The sequence below is a fragment of the Vulpes vulpes genome, chromosome 2 (genome assembly GCF_048418805.1).
Source record: "Vulpes vulpes isolate BD-2025 chromosome 2, VulVul3, whole genome shotgun sequence".
Lineage (NCBI taxonomy): Eukaryota > Metazoa > Chordata > Mammalia > Carnivora > Canidae > Vulpes > Vulpes vulpes.
Window position 1 is genome coordinate 80,564,830 of NC_132781.1, and position 20,146 is coordinate 80,584,975.

The window sequence follows — 20,146 nt, forward strand, 5'->3', positions numbered from 1 at the left end:
CTACACAGATCAAGATACAATTTTTCTACCACTTTGGTGGATACCTCATTCCTCTTCCCAGTTAAAATCCTCTGACCCATCAGAGGCAGCATTTATTTGGCTTTTTTTTTTTTTGAAGATTTTATTTTTATTTATTCATGAGACACACACACACACACACACACACACACACACAGAGGCAGAGACACAGGCAGAGGGAGAAGCAGGCTCCATGCAGGCAGCCTGATGCAGGACTCGATCCCGGGACTACAGGATCACGTCCTGGGCCAAAGACAGGCACTAAACCATTGAGCCACCCAGGGATCCCCCTCATCTGGCTTTTAGTTCTTGTTCAGGAACTTTATGAAATTGGAACCACAAGTAAGTACTTTGTTGTGTCTGGCTTCTTTTGCTTAATACGATGTCTTTGAGATCCACCCATTCATATATATATATATATGAATCTATATATATTCATCATATGAACATACCACATTAAATGAATATACATTTATTTTTCTATTCTTCTGGACATTAAGGTTGTTTCTAATTTTGGATTATTTGAATAAAGCCACCTTAAATGTGAATTTTTGTGGACTATGCACTCATTTCTTTTAGGTGTCTATACAGAAGTGGAATTGCTTGGTCATGGTGCTGCAGTAGTAGGTTATATTCAGTTTTAGTAGATATTGTTAAACATTTTTCAAAAGTCTTTGAAGCAATTCCACTTCCACCAGTAAGTATGAGAATTCCAGTTGCTCCAAATTGTTGCCAACACTTCATATTTTCAGCTTTTTTTTTTTTTTTTTTTTTTAGCTATTCCTCTGGGTACTCTTTAAGAATTAAAATTAATTGGACCTGCACATGATATTTATCGATCCTTATAATTTTAATTATCTCTCTAATTATATTTTGTGTTGTCCTCTTTGATAAACACAAAAGACCTCGTTTCTTCCAAATATTATCTAAAATTTCAAAGTAAAAATAACAAGTCACTTTTGAAAATGTTCTCAATTTACCCAGGCTTCGCATGATATACAGCTTTCCAGTGCAAAACTTTACTATCATACCACGACGGTTTCATAAGTGAGAGAACATGTAAGATTCTGATTCCAAAGTTATTATTATGATTATATATTTTCATTGTAGAACATGGCAGGTGAAAAATTCTGATTATGTGAGTTATTGGACTGATGAAGTCCTCTAAAAGTAACTGGAATTTCTAAGTAAGCATCAAGTACATTTATACAGTAACCATATGGCATAGTGCTTAAGAATATAGGCCAGGAATCCTATTACTCAGTTCTGATTCTGGTTCTGCTAGGATTTTGAATAAGAACATCCTGTTTCCTAATCTGAAAAATAGTACTGATAGCAATAACTAGCTGTGTGAGCAAAGGCGGGCTACTTGACCTCTCTGTGCTTCCATGTTCTTGGGTATAAAATGGGAATAAATAGTGTTATTGCGAATAACTAATTAGCTAACTAGTTAATACATAAGATGCTTTTTTTTTTTTAAGATTTTATTTATTTATTCATGAGAGACACACAGAGAGAGGCAGAGACACAAGCAGGCTCCATGCAGGGAGCCCCATGCACGACTCAATCCCGTGACCCAGGGGTCACACCCTGGGCTGAAGGCTGGCGCTAAACTGCTGAGCCACCCGGGCTGTCCCATAAGATGCTTTAAATAGTGCCTGGCACCTAAATGCTAGTTGAACATTAGGTATTTATTAATGTAGAGAGAAGTGAAGCTGGAGAGTTGCATGAACACTGTGTAGTTCCAAACAGCGGTCAATGCATTTCTCCATCCCAGATGGATCCCCGTTTTTTTTTTTTTTTTTTTTTTTTTTTTTGTGGGTTTGTTTTGTTTTGTTTTTGGAAATTTATCGACCTATCTATATGTTATCGGAAAAGTCAGCGAAGTCAGCCTTAGGTCCCGGCTCTTAACTACCTTCCTTAGTACGATCCACTTTAGGGAGCTGCCACATAGGTAAACACCAGCCAGCCTCCAGAACACACCTTAAAACACGGAGTCGCCCCCTCAGGGTCCTGCACACCTTAAAACACGGAGTCGCCCCCTCAGGGTCGCTTTAGGGCTGAGAGGGATGCTCCCTCCGCTGCAGCCACGTCCCCGCTGCGCTCCCCGCTCCCCTGCCTCCTCCCCGCCCCCGAAGTCTTTCCATTGCTTATTTCCATCGGTGAGAATCTCCCTGCCACCTGAAAGCGCGGGTCAAAGGTAAAGCTGGAGGAAAGTCAAGTAGGGCCGGGGACACAGGATCCTGACACCCAAATGGGTTTGGGATGCTCCTAGGCGACCCCCTCCCACCTCCCGCCTCTACCTTCCCAGCCTAGCGCCCTCTCCCCGCCCCGAGCCGGCCGCGAGCCCGCCCAAAGCCCCAGAGCACGCCGGGAATTGTAGTTTCCGGAGCCTCGCTCCCAGTCGGCGCGTGCGTCCTGCGCTCCCCCCGCCCCCATCCAACGCTCCCGGATGAGGAAGTGGCCGCTGATGCCACGCGTTCTGCGGGCAGCGGGGCCGGGCTTCTGGGAGTTGTAGTCGCCGGGGGCGGACGCCGTCGGTAAGCAGACGTAGCTTTCCTTGGGGTCCGCTCCTGCAGTTGGTTCCGGGCGGGATCCGGGGGCTCGGTCGGTGCGTACTTGGGTCGGCCCCGCGCTCCCCCAGAGGCCGGGCGGGCGCCTTGGGTTCCCCGGCTTCCCCCTGTCTGGCGCTGGGTGCTCGTCGCCCCGAGCTCCATGCCTCTGCCCGACCCGCTCCTCGGGCTGTCGGGTCCGTCCTCCACAAGCGGGGCTCGGCGGGGACGGGCACTCGCCCTCCGGGGGACCCGGCCGCGACCTCCTGGATCGCGGCCCTTGCCCTCGGGCCCCCCGGGAGCGCCGCGCTCCCGTCCCGCCACTCACCGCGTTCCTTTCTCCCCCCTGCAGGGATGGAAGCCTCCTGGCGCCAGGTGGCCGGCGGCCGAGGCCGAGCCCGGGGACGGGCCACCGCGGCGGCCCCTTCTTCGGGGAATGGAATCCACCTCCGCGGCGCCGGAGGAGGGCGAGGCAAGGGGGCCGCGGGTCCTGGCCCTCGCCCGGGGGGAGCGGCGAGCCGGGCGGCGGCGGGGGGCTCGGCCCGGAGCGGCCCCGCGGGACCCGGAGCCCCGCAGACCCCCGCGGCGTGCGGTGAGCCCGGCCCCCGCCGCGCCCCTCCCTGCGCTGGGCGCCTCCGCGCCCCGGCCCCGCAGGCCAGGAGGCCCGCACCCCGCGGGCCAGGAGGCCGGCAGCCGCCCCTTCCACCTTGATGCCCTCCTTGACCACTGTCTTCTCTTCTTTTTTTTTTTTTTTCCGCCTGCTGAATCCCTAGGACCAAAAGTCGTGGCTGTGTTTTAGCAGAGCCTGAGCACACAGAGGCAGCTCCGGATTGTCCCTGCTAATAGAGGCTTTGCATGAGGCTAAGGGAATACCCACCCCCACCCCCACCCCAGAAATCATTTTATTTTTATGTCTGGAATTTATTTTTCAGAATATATATATATATATATATATATATTTTTTTTTCCCCCAAGGGGAGGAGCGAGTTGAGCTTCTGAGTGCTTTTCCCCCTAAGCCCATTTTAAAGTTAGATGGTGTTTTCTTAGTCTACAGCTGCTGAGTTTATTTTAATTACAGGGTAGTTGGCCTACAGTGTTTCTTTTTTTTTTTTTTTTAGTTTCAGGTGTGCGATAGAGCGATTCCACGCTATTGCACCGGCTTAGGATTGAGCCTGTAGTTTTGGGTTTGGTTCAGGCAGTCCTTGAAATCTGAATCGGTTTGCCAGCGGGGTTTCTTTCTTTTCTTTTCTTTTCTTTTTCTTTCTTTCTTTCTCTCTTTCTTTCTTCCTTTCTTCCTTTCTTTCTTTCCACCTTCCTTTCTTCCTTTCCTTTCTTTTTTTTGTTTTGTCTTTTCTTTTTAAGATCTCATGAAAATCTGGTTAACTCTTTGTAAACTAGGATCCTGTGGCTTTAGCTTTGTGCATGGCAGTAGTCAGTTGCAGAAATCCCGTTTAGATCAGGTTTAGGGACTCCCATTTCACGTGGTCTCTCCTATCGGGAGGGTGGGTTGTCATTTTTCTGCCCTTTGCAGGATTGCCTTGGGTCAGTGACTAATTGACTCTGCCCTGTGTGAGCACTTGAGCTTATGCTTGCTTCAAAGTAATATCGCCTGAATATCATAATATATTTAGTGTTTGTACTTTTTTTCCCTGCCAGTTCCGAAACATTCTTATCTGAGTTCAAAAGGAAATTTATTTATTTATTTAAAAGATTGTATTTACTCATGAGAGATAGAGAAAGAGGCAGACACACAGGCAGAGGGAGAAGCAGGCTCCATGCAGGGAGCCCGACGTGGGATTCGATCCCAGGACCTTGGGGTCACACCCTGGGCCAAGGGCAGGCGCTAAACCACCAAGCCACCCAGGCATCCCCTATTCATAAATTTCATATCCTTTTTCGGATGTGTCTGATATGGCCTCCTCTGGCATGTCATTATCTTTCAACCAGGGCTGTGTTTTAGCAGAGCGAGAGAACACACGGGGAGCTCTGAATTGTCCATGCTAATAGAGGATTTGCATGAGGCTAAGGGAATGATCCCCCCCCCCAAAATCATTTTATTTTTATGTGTGGAATTTATTTTTCAGAATATATTTTTTTCAAGGGGAGGAGCAGTTGAGCTTCTGAAGGCTTTTTCCCTAAACTCATTTTAAAGTTAGATGGTATTCTCTTAGTCTGGAGCGACTGAGTTTATTTTAATTCCAGGGTAGTTGGTATACAGTGTTTTTATTAGTTTCAGGTGTGCAATAGAGTGATTCCACGCTTTGCGCTCATCACAAGAGCACTCCTGACTCCTCATCATGGATTTCACCCATCCCTCCCACCCACCCACCTCCCCTCAGGTAGCAGTTACGAGTTTACAATGGTGGGAGTGGTGCAACGCGCAAGTTGGAGACTAAGAACAGTTTTAGTAAAGTTTCTTGGATATTGTAGGAAAGCAAGCATTCTTCAACTGGATATCCAATTGAGATTTGACTAAGACATAATATATAAAAAGTTTGCTTTTGTCACCTTTCCTTGAAGTGATCTTATGTGGATACATTGATAGGGTTATGGACGTTTATATTATATCTTCTAACTCAGCCTTTAAAGAAATGCATCCTTAAGTGCCAGTTTTCCACAATTAGTGGCATTTATCATCTCATTGCAATCAAGTTTTGAGTCCTTTATCTTATAGTCATTACTTTTCTCCTAATACTTAAAAAGATTCCTGTATAGGTACTGTGTACGTTTTCTTTCAATTTTACTTGAAATAATGGCATAATACCCAGCTAGACTGGCTGCAACAACAAAAGGAAAATATTTCACGAGGGAAATAAAAGATAAGACATCACGAAGTAGAGACGCACCACCCAGACTAAGAAAGCTTATCTGGGTAGTGGCTCATCAGTTTCAAGCTCAAAGTGAATTTTCAATCAGTGATTTACAGTTTTAATTTGTGAATTTAGAATCCTCTCAATATGGGCACTAATAAATTCAGATCAATTCAGTTATGTTTGTGGCTCCTTTCTTAAAACTGTGGTTGCCTCAGTAGAACAGTAAAAACCTTTGACTTCTGAAAAAACAAAAACAAAAAACCGTGGTTGCTGTTCATAAGAGTTCGTTAATGGTACTTGAAGAAAACTCCCCTGGTCCTTGCCCCCTTAAGGACTTGCGAATATACTATGAAGTAATCTAAATCTTTTTGTGTTATTTAACCAAGTAACAAAATGAGAAGTACAGTCAGTGCTGAAGAGATTAGTGGAAGAACTAATCCAAAATTTAACATTTCTTTTTGGAATGAAACTGCTGTAAGAACCACATTTTCCTATCAGCAGCATTTTGTGTGGATTAATGTTAAATATATATGTTCTGTGGCCACATTTGAATAAAGGCAAAAAGTCCTTGAGCTTTCTAAGAGCAGATTATAAAGATAACGGGTATACAGTGAATATTGTTTGTGCCAAGTCTTTGCTGGGCGGTAGCGTGGAGGAGGATTGTTTGAGAAAGCATCCAGTTTAACGGTTTCTGATGTGCTCCTAGGCGGCATGCATCTCACCTCTTAAAAATCACTGTGCCTGGTTTACTTTTAAACATCCCATTTTAATTTTTATTAACATCCTTATTTTGAGGTTGATTAATGGTTTTTTGGATGCTTTGGTCATGTCTTTATAGTTTTTAAATTTGTTAATCAGTGCTTCTAGAACCAATTGTAGCATTTAGCAGGATATCTAACAAAAATGAAAGTTTTCATTGTGGTACTATTGTGTTTAGTTGTGTGACGAGAAACTTGAAAATACTTCTTTTGTACATAGTAGTAAAATAGGATGCTCCAAGAATGACTTTTAAACCTATGCTCTTAGGGATCGTTTTGCAGAAATGAAGCTAATTTTTTTGTTTTGTTTTAAGCAGAGCTAATGTCTCAAAGGAAATTTGAGGAAATCAAGAAGGCCAATCAAGCTGCAGCCAAAAAACTTGTTGAAGAACACTTTAGCTCTTCCTCTGAAGAAGAAGGAGATGAAGATTTTGAAGGAAAACGGGGAAAAATAGTTGCTAATACATTTACAAGTTACACTACTCAGACAGGTGCTGTACTGTCTTTTAACTTTTGACTTTTTAAAAAAGTTTTTATTTGAATTACAGTTGGTTAACACAGTGTAATATTAGTTTCAGGTGTACGGTGTAGCGATTCAGCACTTCGTACAACACCTGGTGCTCATCACAAGGGCACTCCTTAATCCCCATCACCTGTTTAACCCATCTCCCTTTAATAACCATCAGTTTGTTCTCTATAGTTAAGAGTGTTTCTTGGTTTACCATTCGCTCTTTTTTCCCCCTTGTTTTGTTTCTTCCACATGAGTGAAATCATATGGTATTTGTCTTTCTCTGACTGACATATTTTTTACTTAGCGTGGTACTCTAGCTCTATCCATCTCGTTGCAAAAGACAAGATTTCATTCTTTTTTATGGCTAAATAATATCCCATTGTGTATACGTAACACATCTTTATCCATTCATCAGTCGATAGACATTTGGGCTGTTTCTATGATTTGGCTAGTAAACATTGGGGTGCATGTACCCCTTTGAGCCAATATTTTTGTATTCTTTGGGTAAATACCTCGTAGTACAATGCTAGGTCATAGGTGGTTCTATTTTTAACAGTTGGAGGAACCTCCATATTATTCTCCAGAGTGGCTGCATCAGGTTGCGTTCCCACCAACAGTGCAAGAAGGTTCCCTTTTCTCCGTATCTTCACCAGCACCCGTTGTTTCTTATGTTGTTGATTTTAGCCATTCTGAGGTGTGAGGTGGTATCTTGTTGTAGTTTTGGTTTGCATTTTCCTAATGGTAAGTGATGGTGACCATCTTTCATGTGTCTGTTGGCCATCAGTAGGTCTTCTTTGGAAAAATGTCTATTTCTGTTTTCTGCCCGTTTTTTAATTGGATTATTCATTTTTTGTGTGTTGAGTTTTATAAATATCTTTATATATTTTGGATATTTGCATTTTATCACATATCTCATTTGCAAGTATCTTCTCACATTCTGAAGATTGCGTTTTCATTTTGTTGATTTTTTTTTTCCTTTGCTGTGCAGAAGCTTTTTTATTTTAGTGAAGTTCCAGTAGTTTATGTTTACTTTTGCTTCCCTTGCCTCAGGAGACCTATCTAGTAAGAAATTGCTATGGCTGATGTCAAAGTTACTGCCTTTTTTTGCCTCTTAAGATTTCAGTGGTTTCTTGTCTTACATTTAGGCCTTTCATCTATTTTGAATTCATTTTTTTGTATGGTGTGAGAAAGTGGTCCAGTTTTATTCTTTTGCATGTTGTCGTCCAGTTTTCCCAACACCATTTGTTGAAGACACTATCTTTTTCCCGTTGGTATTCTTTCCTGCTTTGTCAAAGATTCGTGGACCATATAGTTGTGGGTTCATTTCTGGGTTTTAGATTCTGTTCCCCTTATCTATGTGTCTGTTTTTGTGCTAGTACCATACTGTTTTGATCACTATATCCTTGTGTAAAATAACTTGAAGCTTGGAATTGGGGTTCCTCCAGCTTTGCTTTGCTTTTTTCAAGGTTGCCTTGGCTATTGGGGGTCTCTGGTTCCATACATATTTTAGGATTGTTTGTTCTAACTGTGAAAAATTTTGATAGGGATTGCATTAAATGTGTAGACTGCTTTGGGTTATACAGGCATTTTAACAATTCTTTCAATTCATGAGCATGGAATATTTTTCCATTTCTTTGTGTCCTCTTCAATTTCTTTCATTGGTGTTTCATAGTTTTCAGAGTAGACGGTCTTTCACCTCTTTGGTTAGGTTTTTTTCCTAGGTATCAGTGTGGTTTTGGTCTAATTGTAAGTGGGATTGATTTCTTGATTTCTCTTTCTGCTGCTTCATTATTGGTATACAGAAGTGCAAGAGATTTCTGTATATTGATTTTGTATCCTGGGACTTTACTAAATTTATGTATCAGTTCTAGAAATTTTGGGGTGGAGACTTTCAGATTTTCTCTATAGAGTATCATGTCATCTGCAAATAGTGACAGTTTGACTTCTTCCTTGCCAGTTTAGATGACTTTTATTTCTTTTTGTTGTCTGATTATTGTGGCTAGGACTTCCAATATTATGTTAAATAACAGTGGTGAGAACAGACATCCCTGTCTTATTCCTGAGCATAGAGGAAAAGGTCTCAATTTTCCCTGGTGAGGATATTAGTTGTGGGTTTTTCATGTGTGGCCTTTATTTTATGTTGAGGTATGTTCCCTCTAAACCTACTTTGTTGAGGGTTTTTGTCATGAATAGTTGTTGTACTTTGTCAAATGCTTTTTCCATGACTATTGAGAGAATCTTTGGTTCTTGTCCTTTCTTTTATTAATGTGGTATATCACGTTGATTAATTTGTGAATATTGAACTGCCCTTGCTGTCCAGGAATTAATCCGATTTGGTCATGGTGACTGATTCTTTTAATTTACTCTTGGATTCAGTTTGCTAGTATTTTATTGAGAGTTTTTTTCATCCATGTTCATCAGGGATGTTGGCCTGTAGGTCTCTTTTTAGTGGAGTCTTTTATTTGGTTTTGGTATAAAGGCAATGCTGGCCTCATAGAATGAATTTGGAAGTTTTTCTTCCTTTTCTGTTTTTTTCATATAGTTTGAGAAGAATAGGTACTAACTCTTCTGTAAATGTTTGTTAAAATTTGCCTATGAAGCCATCTGACCCTGGACTTTTGTTTGTTGGGAGATTTCTTCTATTACTGATTTAATTTCTTTGCTGGTTATCTGTCCGAGTTTTCTATTTCTTCTTGTTTCAGTTTTGGTAGTTTATATGTTTCTAGGAATTTGTCCATTTCTTCCAGGTTGTTCAATTTGTTAGCATGTAATTTTTCATAATATTCTCTTATAATTGTTTGTATTTTATGTGGTGGTGTTTTTTTCTCCTCTCTCATTTGTGATTTTATTTATTTGAGTCTTTTCTTTTCTAAGTCTGGCTAGTTAATTAGTTTTATTAATTTCTTCAAAGAACCAGCTCCTTGTTTCATTGATTTGTCCTATTTAAGTTTTCTATATCATTTATTTTTGCTGCAATCCCTATTTTTTCCTTCCTTGTGCTGGCTGTAGGCTTTGTTTTTGTGGGGTTTTTTCCCCCCTAGCTCCTTTGGGTGTAAGGTCAGTTTGTTTATTTGAGACTTTTCTTGCTTCTTGAGGTAGGCCCTGTATTGCTACATACTTTCCTCTTAGGATTGCTTTTGCTGCATCCCAAAGATTTTGAACTGTTGTGTTTTCATTTGTTTCTGTTTCTGTTTTTTTTTTTCTTTTTTTAATTTACTGATTTCCTGGTTGACTCATTCATCCTTTAGTATGATGTTCTTTAACCTCCATGGATTTGTGGTCTTTCCAGATTTTTTTCTTGTAGTTGACCAGGTTTCTTATTATGGTCAGAAAACATGCGTGGTATGATCTCAATCCTTTTGTACTTGTCGCTTGATTTGTGTCCTAGTATGTGATCTGTTCTGGAGAATGTTCCATGTGCATTTGAAAAGAATGTGTATTCTGCTGTTTTAGGATGGAGTGTTCTGAATATATCTGTCAAATCCATCTGTTCCAGTGTGTCATTCAAAGCCATTGTTTCCTTGTTGATTTTCTGTTAGATGATCTATTGATCTAGGTGTTAAAGTCCCCTACTATTACTGTACTGTTATCAGTTCCTTTATGTTTGTTATTGTTTCACATATTTGGGTGCTCCCATATTAGGTGCATAAATATTTACAGTTGTTAGATCTTCTTGTTGGATTGTCCCATTTATTATGCTATAGTGCCTATCTTTATGTCTTGGTACGGTCTTTGGTTTAAAGTCTAGTTTTTCCAAAGTTAGTATTGCTACTCTGGCTTCCTACTGACGTCCATTTGCTTGATAAATGGTTCCCCATTACCTCACTTTCAATCTGTAGGTGTCTTGAAGTCTAAAATGAGTTTCTTATAGGCAACATATAGATAGGTTTTATTTTTCTTTCAAATCTAACATGCAATGTCTTTTGATTGGTACATTGGGCCCAATTTGCCCATTCAGAGCAATTGTTGATAGATATGTATCTAGTGCCCTTTTATTCTTTTGTCATTGCTTCTGGAGATTTTCTCTGATCCTTTCTTGTCTTTGTCACTTTTGGTCTCTCCTTTTCACTCTTTGACTCAAAAAGTCCCTTTTAATATTTCTTGCAGGGCAGGTTTCATGGTTCTGAACCACTTTAGTTTTTGTCTGGTAAACTCTATCTTCTGTTCTGAATGAAAGCCTTGCTGGGTAGGGCATTCTTGGCTGCAGATTTTCCCATCCAGCACATTGAGTGTATCATGCCACTCCCTTCTGGCTCATTCCAAGTTTCAGTTAAGAGATCTGCAGCTAGCCTTATGGGTCTTCCCTTGTAAGTTAAAGACTTCTTTCTGTTTTGCTGCTTTTAAGATTTTTTTCTTTATATTTTGCAAATTTAATTACAATATATTGGTGTTGGCCTGCTTTTGTTGATTTGGATGGGAGTTCTCCATGCCTCCTGAATCTGGATACTGTTTCCTTCCCCACATTAGGGAAGGTTTCAGCTTTGATTTCCACAAATAAATTTTGTGCCCCCTTTTCTCTCTCTTCTTCTGGGACTCCTAGAATACAAATGTGAATACATCTGATGAGACTTAGGGACTGAATTCCCTAAGTCTTCTTGTGTTCCATAATTTTTCTTTGTTCAGCTTCATTATTTTCCATTACTTTATTTATTCCTTGCTCTGCTTCTTCTACCTTGTGTTCATTTCATCAAGCCTGTTTCCAGTCTCAGATACTGTACTTTTCATCTCTGACTGGTTCTTTTTTAACTTTTATCTCTGCAGTAAGGGTCTCCCCTGATGTCTTCCGTTGTTTTCTCAAGCCCAGCAGTATCCTGCATACTGCTGATAGATCAAGCATATTACTTATATCTCTTGCACTTAGACCTCTGGCCACGACTTGATCTTGTTCTTTTGTTTGGGATGAATTCCTCTGTCTTGGCATTTTATCTAAGTCTCTGCCTTCTTCTCTGTTAGAAAAGCCTGTTATGTTCCTGAGAATAATGACTATGAAGAAGAAGTTAGTAGTGTTCAGGGCCTGGTGCTTCAGGGAGTTATCTGTGGTGTGTGCTGCGGGTGCCCTGCTTTTCTGGCTTGACTCCTGTATCCATTAGGCCAGTCCTCTGCAGAGGCTCTTCTTGCCTGCTGTGGGCAGTGTTTGGTCCTTGGCCAGAATGTGGCAAGTGGTCTGCTTATTAAATGAGACCTGATACTGCTTCCACTGGAACTGAAGGCCGGCAGAACTCTTTGGTCGGAGCTGTGGTGTGGGCAGGGAGGGGTTCCTGCTTGGTCTTCTGGGGAAGGGGCCTGCTGCCCTGGGACTGTGGCAGGCTTGACTGAGAAGGGCCGGTCCATCAGGATGCAGGGGTGTGGGACTTGGTGTAAGCAGGTGAGGCAGCCATCGTCAGTGCTGTGCTGCTTACCACTCGTGTCTCTGTGTTTATACTGAGGGGCGCAGCAGGGAAATGGCACCAGCTGGCTCCTTTGTCCCCAGAAAGGCATCTGCAGTGAACATGGTCTCTCAGGGAGGACTCCAGGAGGAACGAATAATCTCGATAATCTCCTCCTTGTGCCCCACGCATTCTTCAGATCACTGTTTCCGCAGCACTGTCTGCCCACAGATTGTTTGCCTGCCTTCCCTCCAGGAGCAGAGCAGTGCCCTCTGGGCTCATCCCAGCCAGCCCGCTGACCTTTAAAGCTCTAGGCTTTTTATGCCCCACTGATTGCAAGAACTCATGAAAATCAGCCTCTCCTGTTTTCCGAGCCAGTGGCTTTGAGGAAATGTTCTTATGTGTTCTCCTTGTGTGCTTCTCTCTCTCTCTCTCACCTTTTTCTGTGACCATGGCTCCCCCCCCCCCCCCCCCCCCCCCCCCCGCAGCACTCAGGATCCGCTTCTCCCCTAAACCATTTTCTCTGTCTCCACACCTCCTAGCTGCTTCGCTGTGGCTTCTCTCTCTACTAGTGGAGTTTATTCTGTCAATCTTCAGCTTGATTCCTGGGATATTGAGAATGATTTGATAGTTACCTTATAGTCCCTCGAATATTGTCTAGTATTCCCTCAAATACTAGATAACTATCTAGTACTCCTCCTCTGCTGCCATTGTAGCTCACCCCTCAATTTTTACTTTTTTTGACATCCGTGAAAATACATTCCTAACTTTTAAAAAACACCTTTAGTCTATATGGAAGAGTTTCTGCATCTTAAGAGTGAGCATTTTTTTTATTGTAGAGTTGAATTTTTATGCATTTTACTGTTTGAGTTACATGGAGAACACTAATCTTTCCATAAAGCAGAGAGAATGGCAGTGTCCCTTATAGCCTTAGAAGTTCTCCTACATATATATACATACACACACACACACACACACACACACACACACACACACATATATAGTTGGCAGTTCATTATAGTTGGCAGCCTTAGAAGTTCTCCTACATACATACACATACGTATATATACACACTCATAGGTAGTTCATTAGGCAGTTCATCAGGATTTGGGAGGGGGATATCAGAACTCCCTGAAATGAGTGGGGTCAGATTGTCCCCACTTCTGATTTGGTTGGGCTTGACGACTTTGAAGACTCCCTTAAATCTGTTCTTCATTTTTCTTTGTTTTTTATCATATTAAATGTGTTTTGACCTCAATTTCATTTATTACTTTATATTGTATCATACAACTTCCGACTTTATGCTTTTTCTTTTTAAACTAAGTCTTCTTTGTTTTAATGTGTACAGTCACATTAAAAGTTATGCATATCTAGGTTGCTCTCATTACCACATTTGTTTACGAGTAAGAGGGCCAAATTGATGTTGCTATGAAGGATTTGGTACTAAGTATAAAAATAGATAATTTTACATTTTAATACTTTCTACATTTCATACTTAATGTCATTATTAGAAAAGATGCCTGCATTGTATCACCAGTATTAGTTAATAGCCTGAGTATTCCGATGGCATCATGAAGATGGGCACACATTCTCAAATAGATTTTCTGAGGAATTTAATATCTGCTAAGGAATTGAGATTAGGAAGCTTGAAGTCTGGCTCAGCCAGGTAGATTGATAAAGTGTGACCTTTATCAGCTGTCTTAATCAGGTAAGTTGATCCAAGAGTTACTTTAAGGTTAGGAAGTTTCTTGGTTCTAAAGGACTTTAAAGAATGTATAACCTTAAGAAGTTTCCTGCTTCAAGAGGACCTCACTTAAACTATTTCAGATAGAGAGGGTTTTATTTTTAAATAGGAAATTCCAGATTGTAACTCAGTCACAGTACTTCTTCCTACTATTTAAGAAAATATTTATCATTTATAAGTTATTAATTTTTGGCCTGGCTCTCAGCTTAAAGTGTTAAGGCAATTTTTCTTACATTTTTTGTCAAATCCATCAATATTTTGACTCCTGTTCCTTTTTGTTCTCTACTTTGCTTATATCAAAATAAGGAAATCTGATTACTTGATTTAATTTAATATTGCTATTATTACCATTTTAAAGATGAGGAAACTGAGACAGAAATGGTTAACTTGCTTAAATTAATTTTTTGCTTTATCTGCTATGACTGCCTCTCAGTTGGTACTTCAGGCTTCCAGTCTTGGCCTTCATAGATTCATTTTTCTTCAGTTGCCAGAGTGATCTTTTTAAAATGTGTGACTTCAGGTGCCAGGCTATCCACCATGATGTCTTAGGCAGTATACTTAATCCTGCAGCCAAACTTGAATACAATTATCAAAGAAATCTTAAATAAATGTTATAAAGTTGGACTTTGTTTTGTTAAAGCGTATTCTGTCATGTTCTCAAATTCTATTTTACATGTTAGCTGTTAAATTAGGTGAAATTTAAAATCTTGTACTACAGTTGACCCTTGAACAACATGAGTTTGAGCTATACATGTCCACTTATATATGTATTTTTTCAATAAATATGTACAGTACTGTAAATGCATTTTCTCTTACTATTTTCTTAATAATAATCCTTTTTTGTTGTTTTTGTTTAAAATGTTTATTTAAATTCTGATTAGTTAACATATATTGCAGTACTGGTTTCAGGAGTAGATTCAATGATTAATCACTTGCATCTAACACTGAGTGCTCATCATAACAAGTGCCAGCACCTCCTTAATACCCATCACCCATCTACTAGCTCATCCCCCACCTATCTCCTTCCATCAACCCTCAGTTTGTTCTCTAGTTAAGAGTGTCTTATGGTTTGCTTCTCTTTTTTTTCCTTCCCATATGTTCATCTGTTTTGTTTCTTAAATTCCACGTATGAATGAAATCATATGGTATTTGTCTTTTTCTGATTTATTTTGCTTAGCATAATACTCCATAGCTCCGTCCACATCGTTGCAAATGACGAGATTTCATTCTTTTTGATGGCTGAGTAATATCCCATTTTATATACACACACACATATATACCCCACATCTTCCTTATCCATTCACCAGTTGGATATTTGGCCCCTTCCTTAGTTTAGCTATTGTTGATAATGCTGCTATAAACATTGGGATGCATGTGCCTCTTTGGATCTGTATTTTTGTATTCTTTGGGTAAATACCTAGTAGTGCAGTTGCTGGGTCATAGGGTAGTTCCATTTTTACCTTTTTGAGGAACCTCCATATTGGTTTCCAGAGTGGCTGCACTGGTTTGCATTCCCACCAACAGTGTAAGAGGATTCCCCTTTATCTGCATCCTCGTTAACATCTTTTGTTTCTTGAGTTGCTAATTTTAGCCCTTCTGACAGGTGTGACATGGTATCTCATTGTGGTTTTGATTTGTATTTCCCTGATGATGAGTGATGTTGAGCATCTTTTCATGTGTGTGTTAGCCACCTAGATGTCTTCTTTGGAAAAGTGTCTATTCATATTTCCTGCCCATTTCTTAACTGGATTATTTGTTTTTTTGGGTGTTGATAGCATTTCTTACTCTCTAACTTACTTTATTGTGAGAATATAGCATATGATACATATAGCATACAAAATATGTGTTAATTGTTTTGTTATTAGGCTTTTGGTCAACAGTAGGCTACTAACTAGTAAAGTTTTAGGGAATCAAAAGTCATACACGGATTTATGACTGTAGTTGTTTAAGGGTCAGTTGTATATTTGTTAAAGCCAACTATGTTGAAGAGCAAAGTAAGCACACAGAATGATTATTAAGTCTGCTTTTAAGAATACCTTTTAAACTTCAATTTTTTAAAAAAATGAACAATTGTCTTTAGTAATTTTATAATACTTTATAGTTTGGGGAGTGATTTTATGTATATTTTCTTTAATATCCTGAATTATAATTATGTGTATTTAATGTAGAGCCAAGTTGTTGTAAGTGTTGTTTACTTAGGTGATTTTAGAAGGTAAAGAATTAGCCAAATGTCTTACTTTTTTTCTTTGATGACTAAAAGTTTGATTTGAAGCTTTTTATTGCCATGATAGCTTATGCTATTAGTCTACTTTCTTGGAGACTCAGTTCCTCTATTATGGAATCTTTATCACACTCAAGGCATGTAGGTTTATTTCTCTTACACCAAAGTGACACAGGTTATTGTCTTTTTGGTGGCTCATGCTCTTGGGTGGCTTTTTAGGCTTTCATTTTGCTGTCACTTGTTATTTCTTGGATCTTCTTATAGTAACCTTTTGCTGCTACTGTGGTTAAGATGGCTCACTTTGCAGTCAGACTGAAGTTACTTAATTGTTCTTGCCTTAGTTTTCTCATTTTCTATGTAAAACGAAGATAAAAATAGCTCATTTAATCCCACTGAAATACAAATACAGTGCCAGCAAATAAGTGCTCAATAATTGCTTACAGAAAATTACAGTTTTGTAATATTTTCTAAAAAGTTCATGATACCTTTTTAAACAAAAATCGTGAAATAATGAAACAAGGTTATTATAGGGTAACAAACTTAGGATTATTTCATTCAGCAAGTTTTCGGTAAGAATGTGCTGTGTATCAACACACCCACTTATATGTATGCTCACTGCCTCTGCTGAGCTTTGACTTTCCAGGTTCTTTCACTTTGCTCTTAGGTATGCTTTTCCTTGTTACTTGACATCTCACTGCTCTCGCTTATGGCTCTGCCCCGCCGGACTTGTTAAGGACTGTAACAGCAGTAAGAGCAAGTATATTCTCAGAGAGGGCCAATGTGCTGTTTTTGAATAAAGGACATAAGATTTAACGTGTGGACTTTGTGGTCTCTTGGCAGCTCATTGGTTCCTTTTTTTTTTTAAACTTCTCGTCTTTCAGCTATTTCGAGCAATTGATAATGGCTACAGTCCTCACTTTATGTGGCACTATTGGTGAATTTGTGTTATTTTCAGCTGTTGCTTAACATGAAGTTTTCGATTTTTAAATTTCAAGATGGAGATATGCGTGAATTAGAGCGAACAAGACAGTATGTACATGAAGCTTTCCAAGCAGGGGCTATGACGTGCTTAATTTGTATTGCTTCAGTGAAGAGAAACCAAGCAGTAAGTTTTTCTCCTTATCTATTTTAATCCATCTCTACAAAATATCTTATTTTGAATTTATTGTATTGAACTATTTATTCTTTTGCTTATTTTCATTCAAGAATGTTTCATTTGAGAAATTTATGAATTGATCTCCATTTTGCAAATCTGTAATTTGAAAAAATTTTACATATGCATCCAGGGCATCTGAGTGGCTCAGTAGTTGAGCGTCTGCCTTTGGCTCAGGTCATGATCCCGGGATCCTGGGATCGAGTCCCACATTGGGTTCCCCACAGGGGCCTGCTTTTCCCTCTGCCTATGTCTCTGTCTCTCTCTCTCTCTGTCTTATGAATAAAGAAATAAAAATCTTTAAAAAATAATTAATTGTAAAAAATGAGCATCTAGTATTTTTAACAATATTAAGTGAAGCAAATATCTTCAGTTTTAATGCACATGTCAGTTTGATAAAGCATAGCATCTGTACTTTACACATTCCCACAAATACTGAAATGTAGAAGGAAGTAGAGAATCTAGCCATGACTCTTAGAGTTAGTGAGCTTCTCTTGTGTTTCTTGTGTTGAAGACACTGTGGAAAATGGCTCGGGTCATTGGGAAGAGATAGATTCAGCTGTAACTTATGTACTTAGAGGTGCTGTGGTCTACTGGTGAAGTTAATCATATGTAAATTTAAAAGGGCATTAAAGAAGCAATTAAGGGGAAGTTATGACTGAATATGGTAGACTCAACATTTAGACTCAGATTAATATGCTATTACAGCAGCATTGCCTAGACAAAATCAGACTGGATGAATTGAGTTGGTTGTGTAGAGTGAATCAGAAATTTAACATGCATTGGATAGAATAGCTGTGGATGCACCTTCCTTTAGTGTCCAGAATCACATCTGGTTGGCTTACTCTAATTTCAGCTGCAGTGGATGAACAGTCTCTCTGCATGTGGTTATAGTTCCACCTTAAACACTTGCTGTGTGTGTGGATTTATTGTTTTTAACCTTAATGCTTTCTCCTTGGGAACTGCTAGTACACGGACATCATGCACGAGCATAGGGGAGTCAATGCCCCCTTGGGGCAACATTCTTCCACATGGAATTAATTGGTGGATGAGTGTCCCAGCCTTCTCCCTGGTAAGGGCTGGGGCTGGGGTAGTCTGTGATGTGTTTTACAGAGTCCCTGGTGGTTCTGAACTTGGGCCTTTAGCAGTAATCAGCTCAACAGTATACCATTTATTGGCATTTCCTCTTCCCTACCTTATCCCCTCATTGTTGCATCCCAGTTCTTTTCTCAGGCACTGCTTTGGAGGTAACTCAAACTAAGAAGTTGCCACTTTTTTCTTTTCTTGCCACCTTTTTTTAAATACTTTTGCCAGCTTAAGCATTGTGCTCCATGTGTGATTTTATTGAATGGTTGCAAAATGTTATATTGAAAGGAGAGCTGATTTTTGTCATTGAAGTGTTGGCAGGTTTTAAAAATTAATTTACTATTATTCCTTAAGTTTTAATATATAGTTTTTTGCTCAATTTTCAGAATTTAGCAGTAAGTGCTAGACTAATAGATTTTATATAACAAAAGGGTTATGTAGAGATGTACGTACATATTTCAGGATTCCTTTGTAGCATTATTTATAATTGGAAATAATCTAAATGTCCAACAAGAGATTGGTTACATAAATGATGATACATAAATCTACATGATATACAGTTATAAATATCATATATGAACATATTTTAATAATGGCAAATGCTTTATAGTATGTTAAAAGACTATAAAGTAAAAAAAAATAAAAAAAAAAAAAAAAAAAAGACTATAAAGTTACATACCAGTATAGCGTGACCTTCTTTTAAAAATGTATGAAATTTATACCAAAACAATTGGAGGTCATCTAGAATGTTAGTAGTAGTTATATCTAGCTAAATGACTCTGGGTAATTAATATTCTTATTTAAAGTGTTCTACACTTAAATAAATTTTTATCAAGAACATTTCTTCTGTTAGACTGGAAAGAAAAATTTTTCTTTAGTACTTAGGTAGCCCTTCAAAAAAATTCAGTGTGATGTTCATTTTAAAGTATTGTGGAATTATCAAAGAGAATCCTTGCATACATGTTAATTTCTGATACCTTTGTCTTAGGTTTGGAGCTGTTCAGGATGTTTCTGTATATTTCACATGCCCTGTATCCAGAAGTGGGCTAAAGATAGCCAATTTCTGGTATCTTCTCCTTTGACGGATGACGATTTTGGAAAGAGAGATTATCCTTGGCCATGGTAACTTTCTGCTAATTTAGTTGGAATAGTAAGTTGTAAAATAAATGAAAATTGTAGGCCATAGTTGCCTTATTGGCAGTTTCAGGATCCTTGTTGGGCCTTCAATTAGTTTTTAGTTTTGTGGCATTATAGTAATTTTTTTCTTCTGTCCTTGTTCCTTTCAAAAACTAATGAAATCTAATCATTCAGACTTTACTTTTTCTTCTGCAAAACAACTCCTTAATTATCTTTTAAAGAACTTCCATTTCTTTAAAATTCTATAGGACTAGAATCCATAATTCTGGTATTTCTCTTCTAGAGTTACTGCTAGTATACATTAGTTAGTATCACATGGTATAAGACTGTCATCTATTTTGATCATAGGCTTCCTGATTTTATCTTCAAAGTCTCTCAAACTGCAGGTGTGTATTATCCAGTCTTACCGGTTTTTCCACATTTATTTCTTTAGCATGGCTTATTATTGATGAATATTTGATTATAAACTCCTGTTGTATTTCCAGGAAGAGCTGAGCAGTGGAGAATTTATATCTCTGCTAAATAAAGATAATTTATCCATCCTGGCAACTCAGAAGGTAGATTTACTGTCAGGATATGGAAGCATAAACTTCAGGGGTTCTGTGTTGATATAAATCTTCACTTTTGTGGCTAATTTTATATTCTTAATAGAGGCCCCCAAATTATATGAGATTCAGACCTCAGAAAACCTGGATCCATATTAGACTTCCCCTTATTACCACAAATACCGATACATTTGTAAAATTGTGGTAGTGTAGTGGGTTTTTTTGTTTTTGTTCTTTTTTTT

General features: G+C 39.2%; 1 protein-coding gene across 3 annotated transcripts in view; it reads left to right on the top strand.

Moving 5' to 3' along the window:
* Window positions 1-2,459: 2,459 nt before the first annotated feature.
* Window positions 2,460-20,146, top strand: part of NFXL1 (nuclear transcription factor, X-box binding like 1) — a 69,828-nt gene continuing 52,141 nt past the window's right edge. The window contains exons 1-5 of one of the 3 annotated variants that reach the window (XM_072749051.1): window positions 2,483-2,558; window positions 2,923-3,162; window positions 6,459-6,632; window positions 16,979-17,088; window positions 19,211-19,344. In XM_072749051.1, the coding sequence (XP_072605152.1) occupies window positions 2,925-3,162; window positions 6,459-6,632; window positions 16,979-17,088; window positions 19,211-19,344 (656 nt within the window). In that variant the 5' untranslated portion in view covers window positions 2,483-2,558; window positions 2,923-2,924. Of the gene's footprint in view, window positions 2,630-2,922; window positions 3,163-6,455; window positions 6,633-16,978; window positions 17,089-19,210; window positions 19,345-20,146 lie in introns of all 3 variants that reach the window. The other 2 variants (XM_072749052.1, XM_072749053.1) reach the window with 2 other exon arrangements.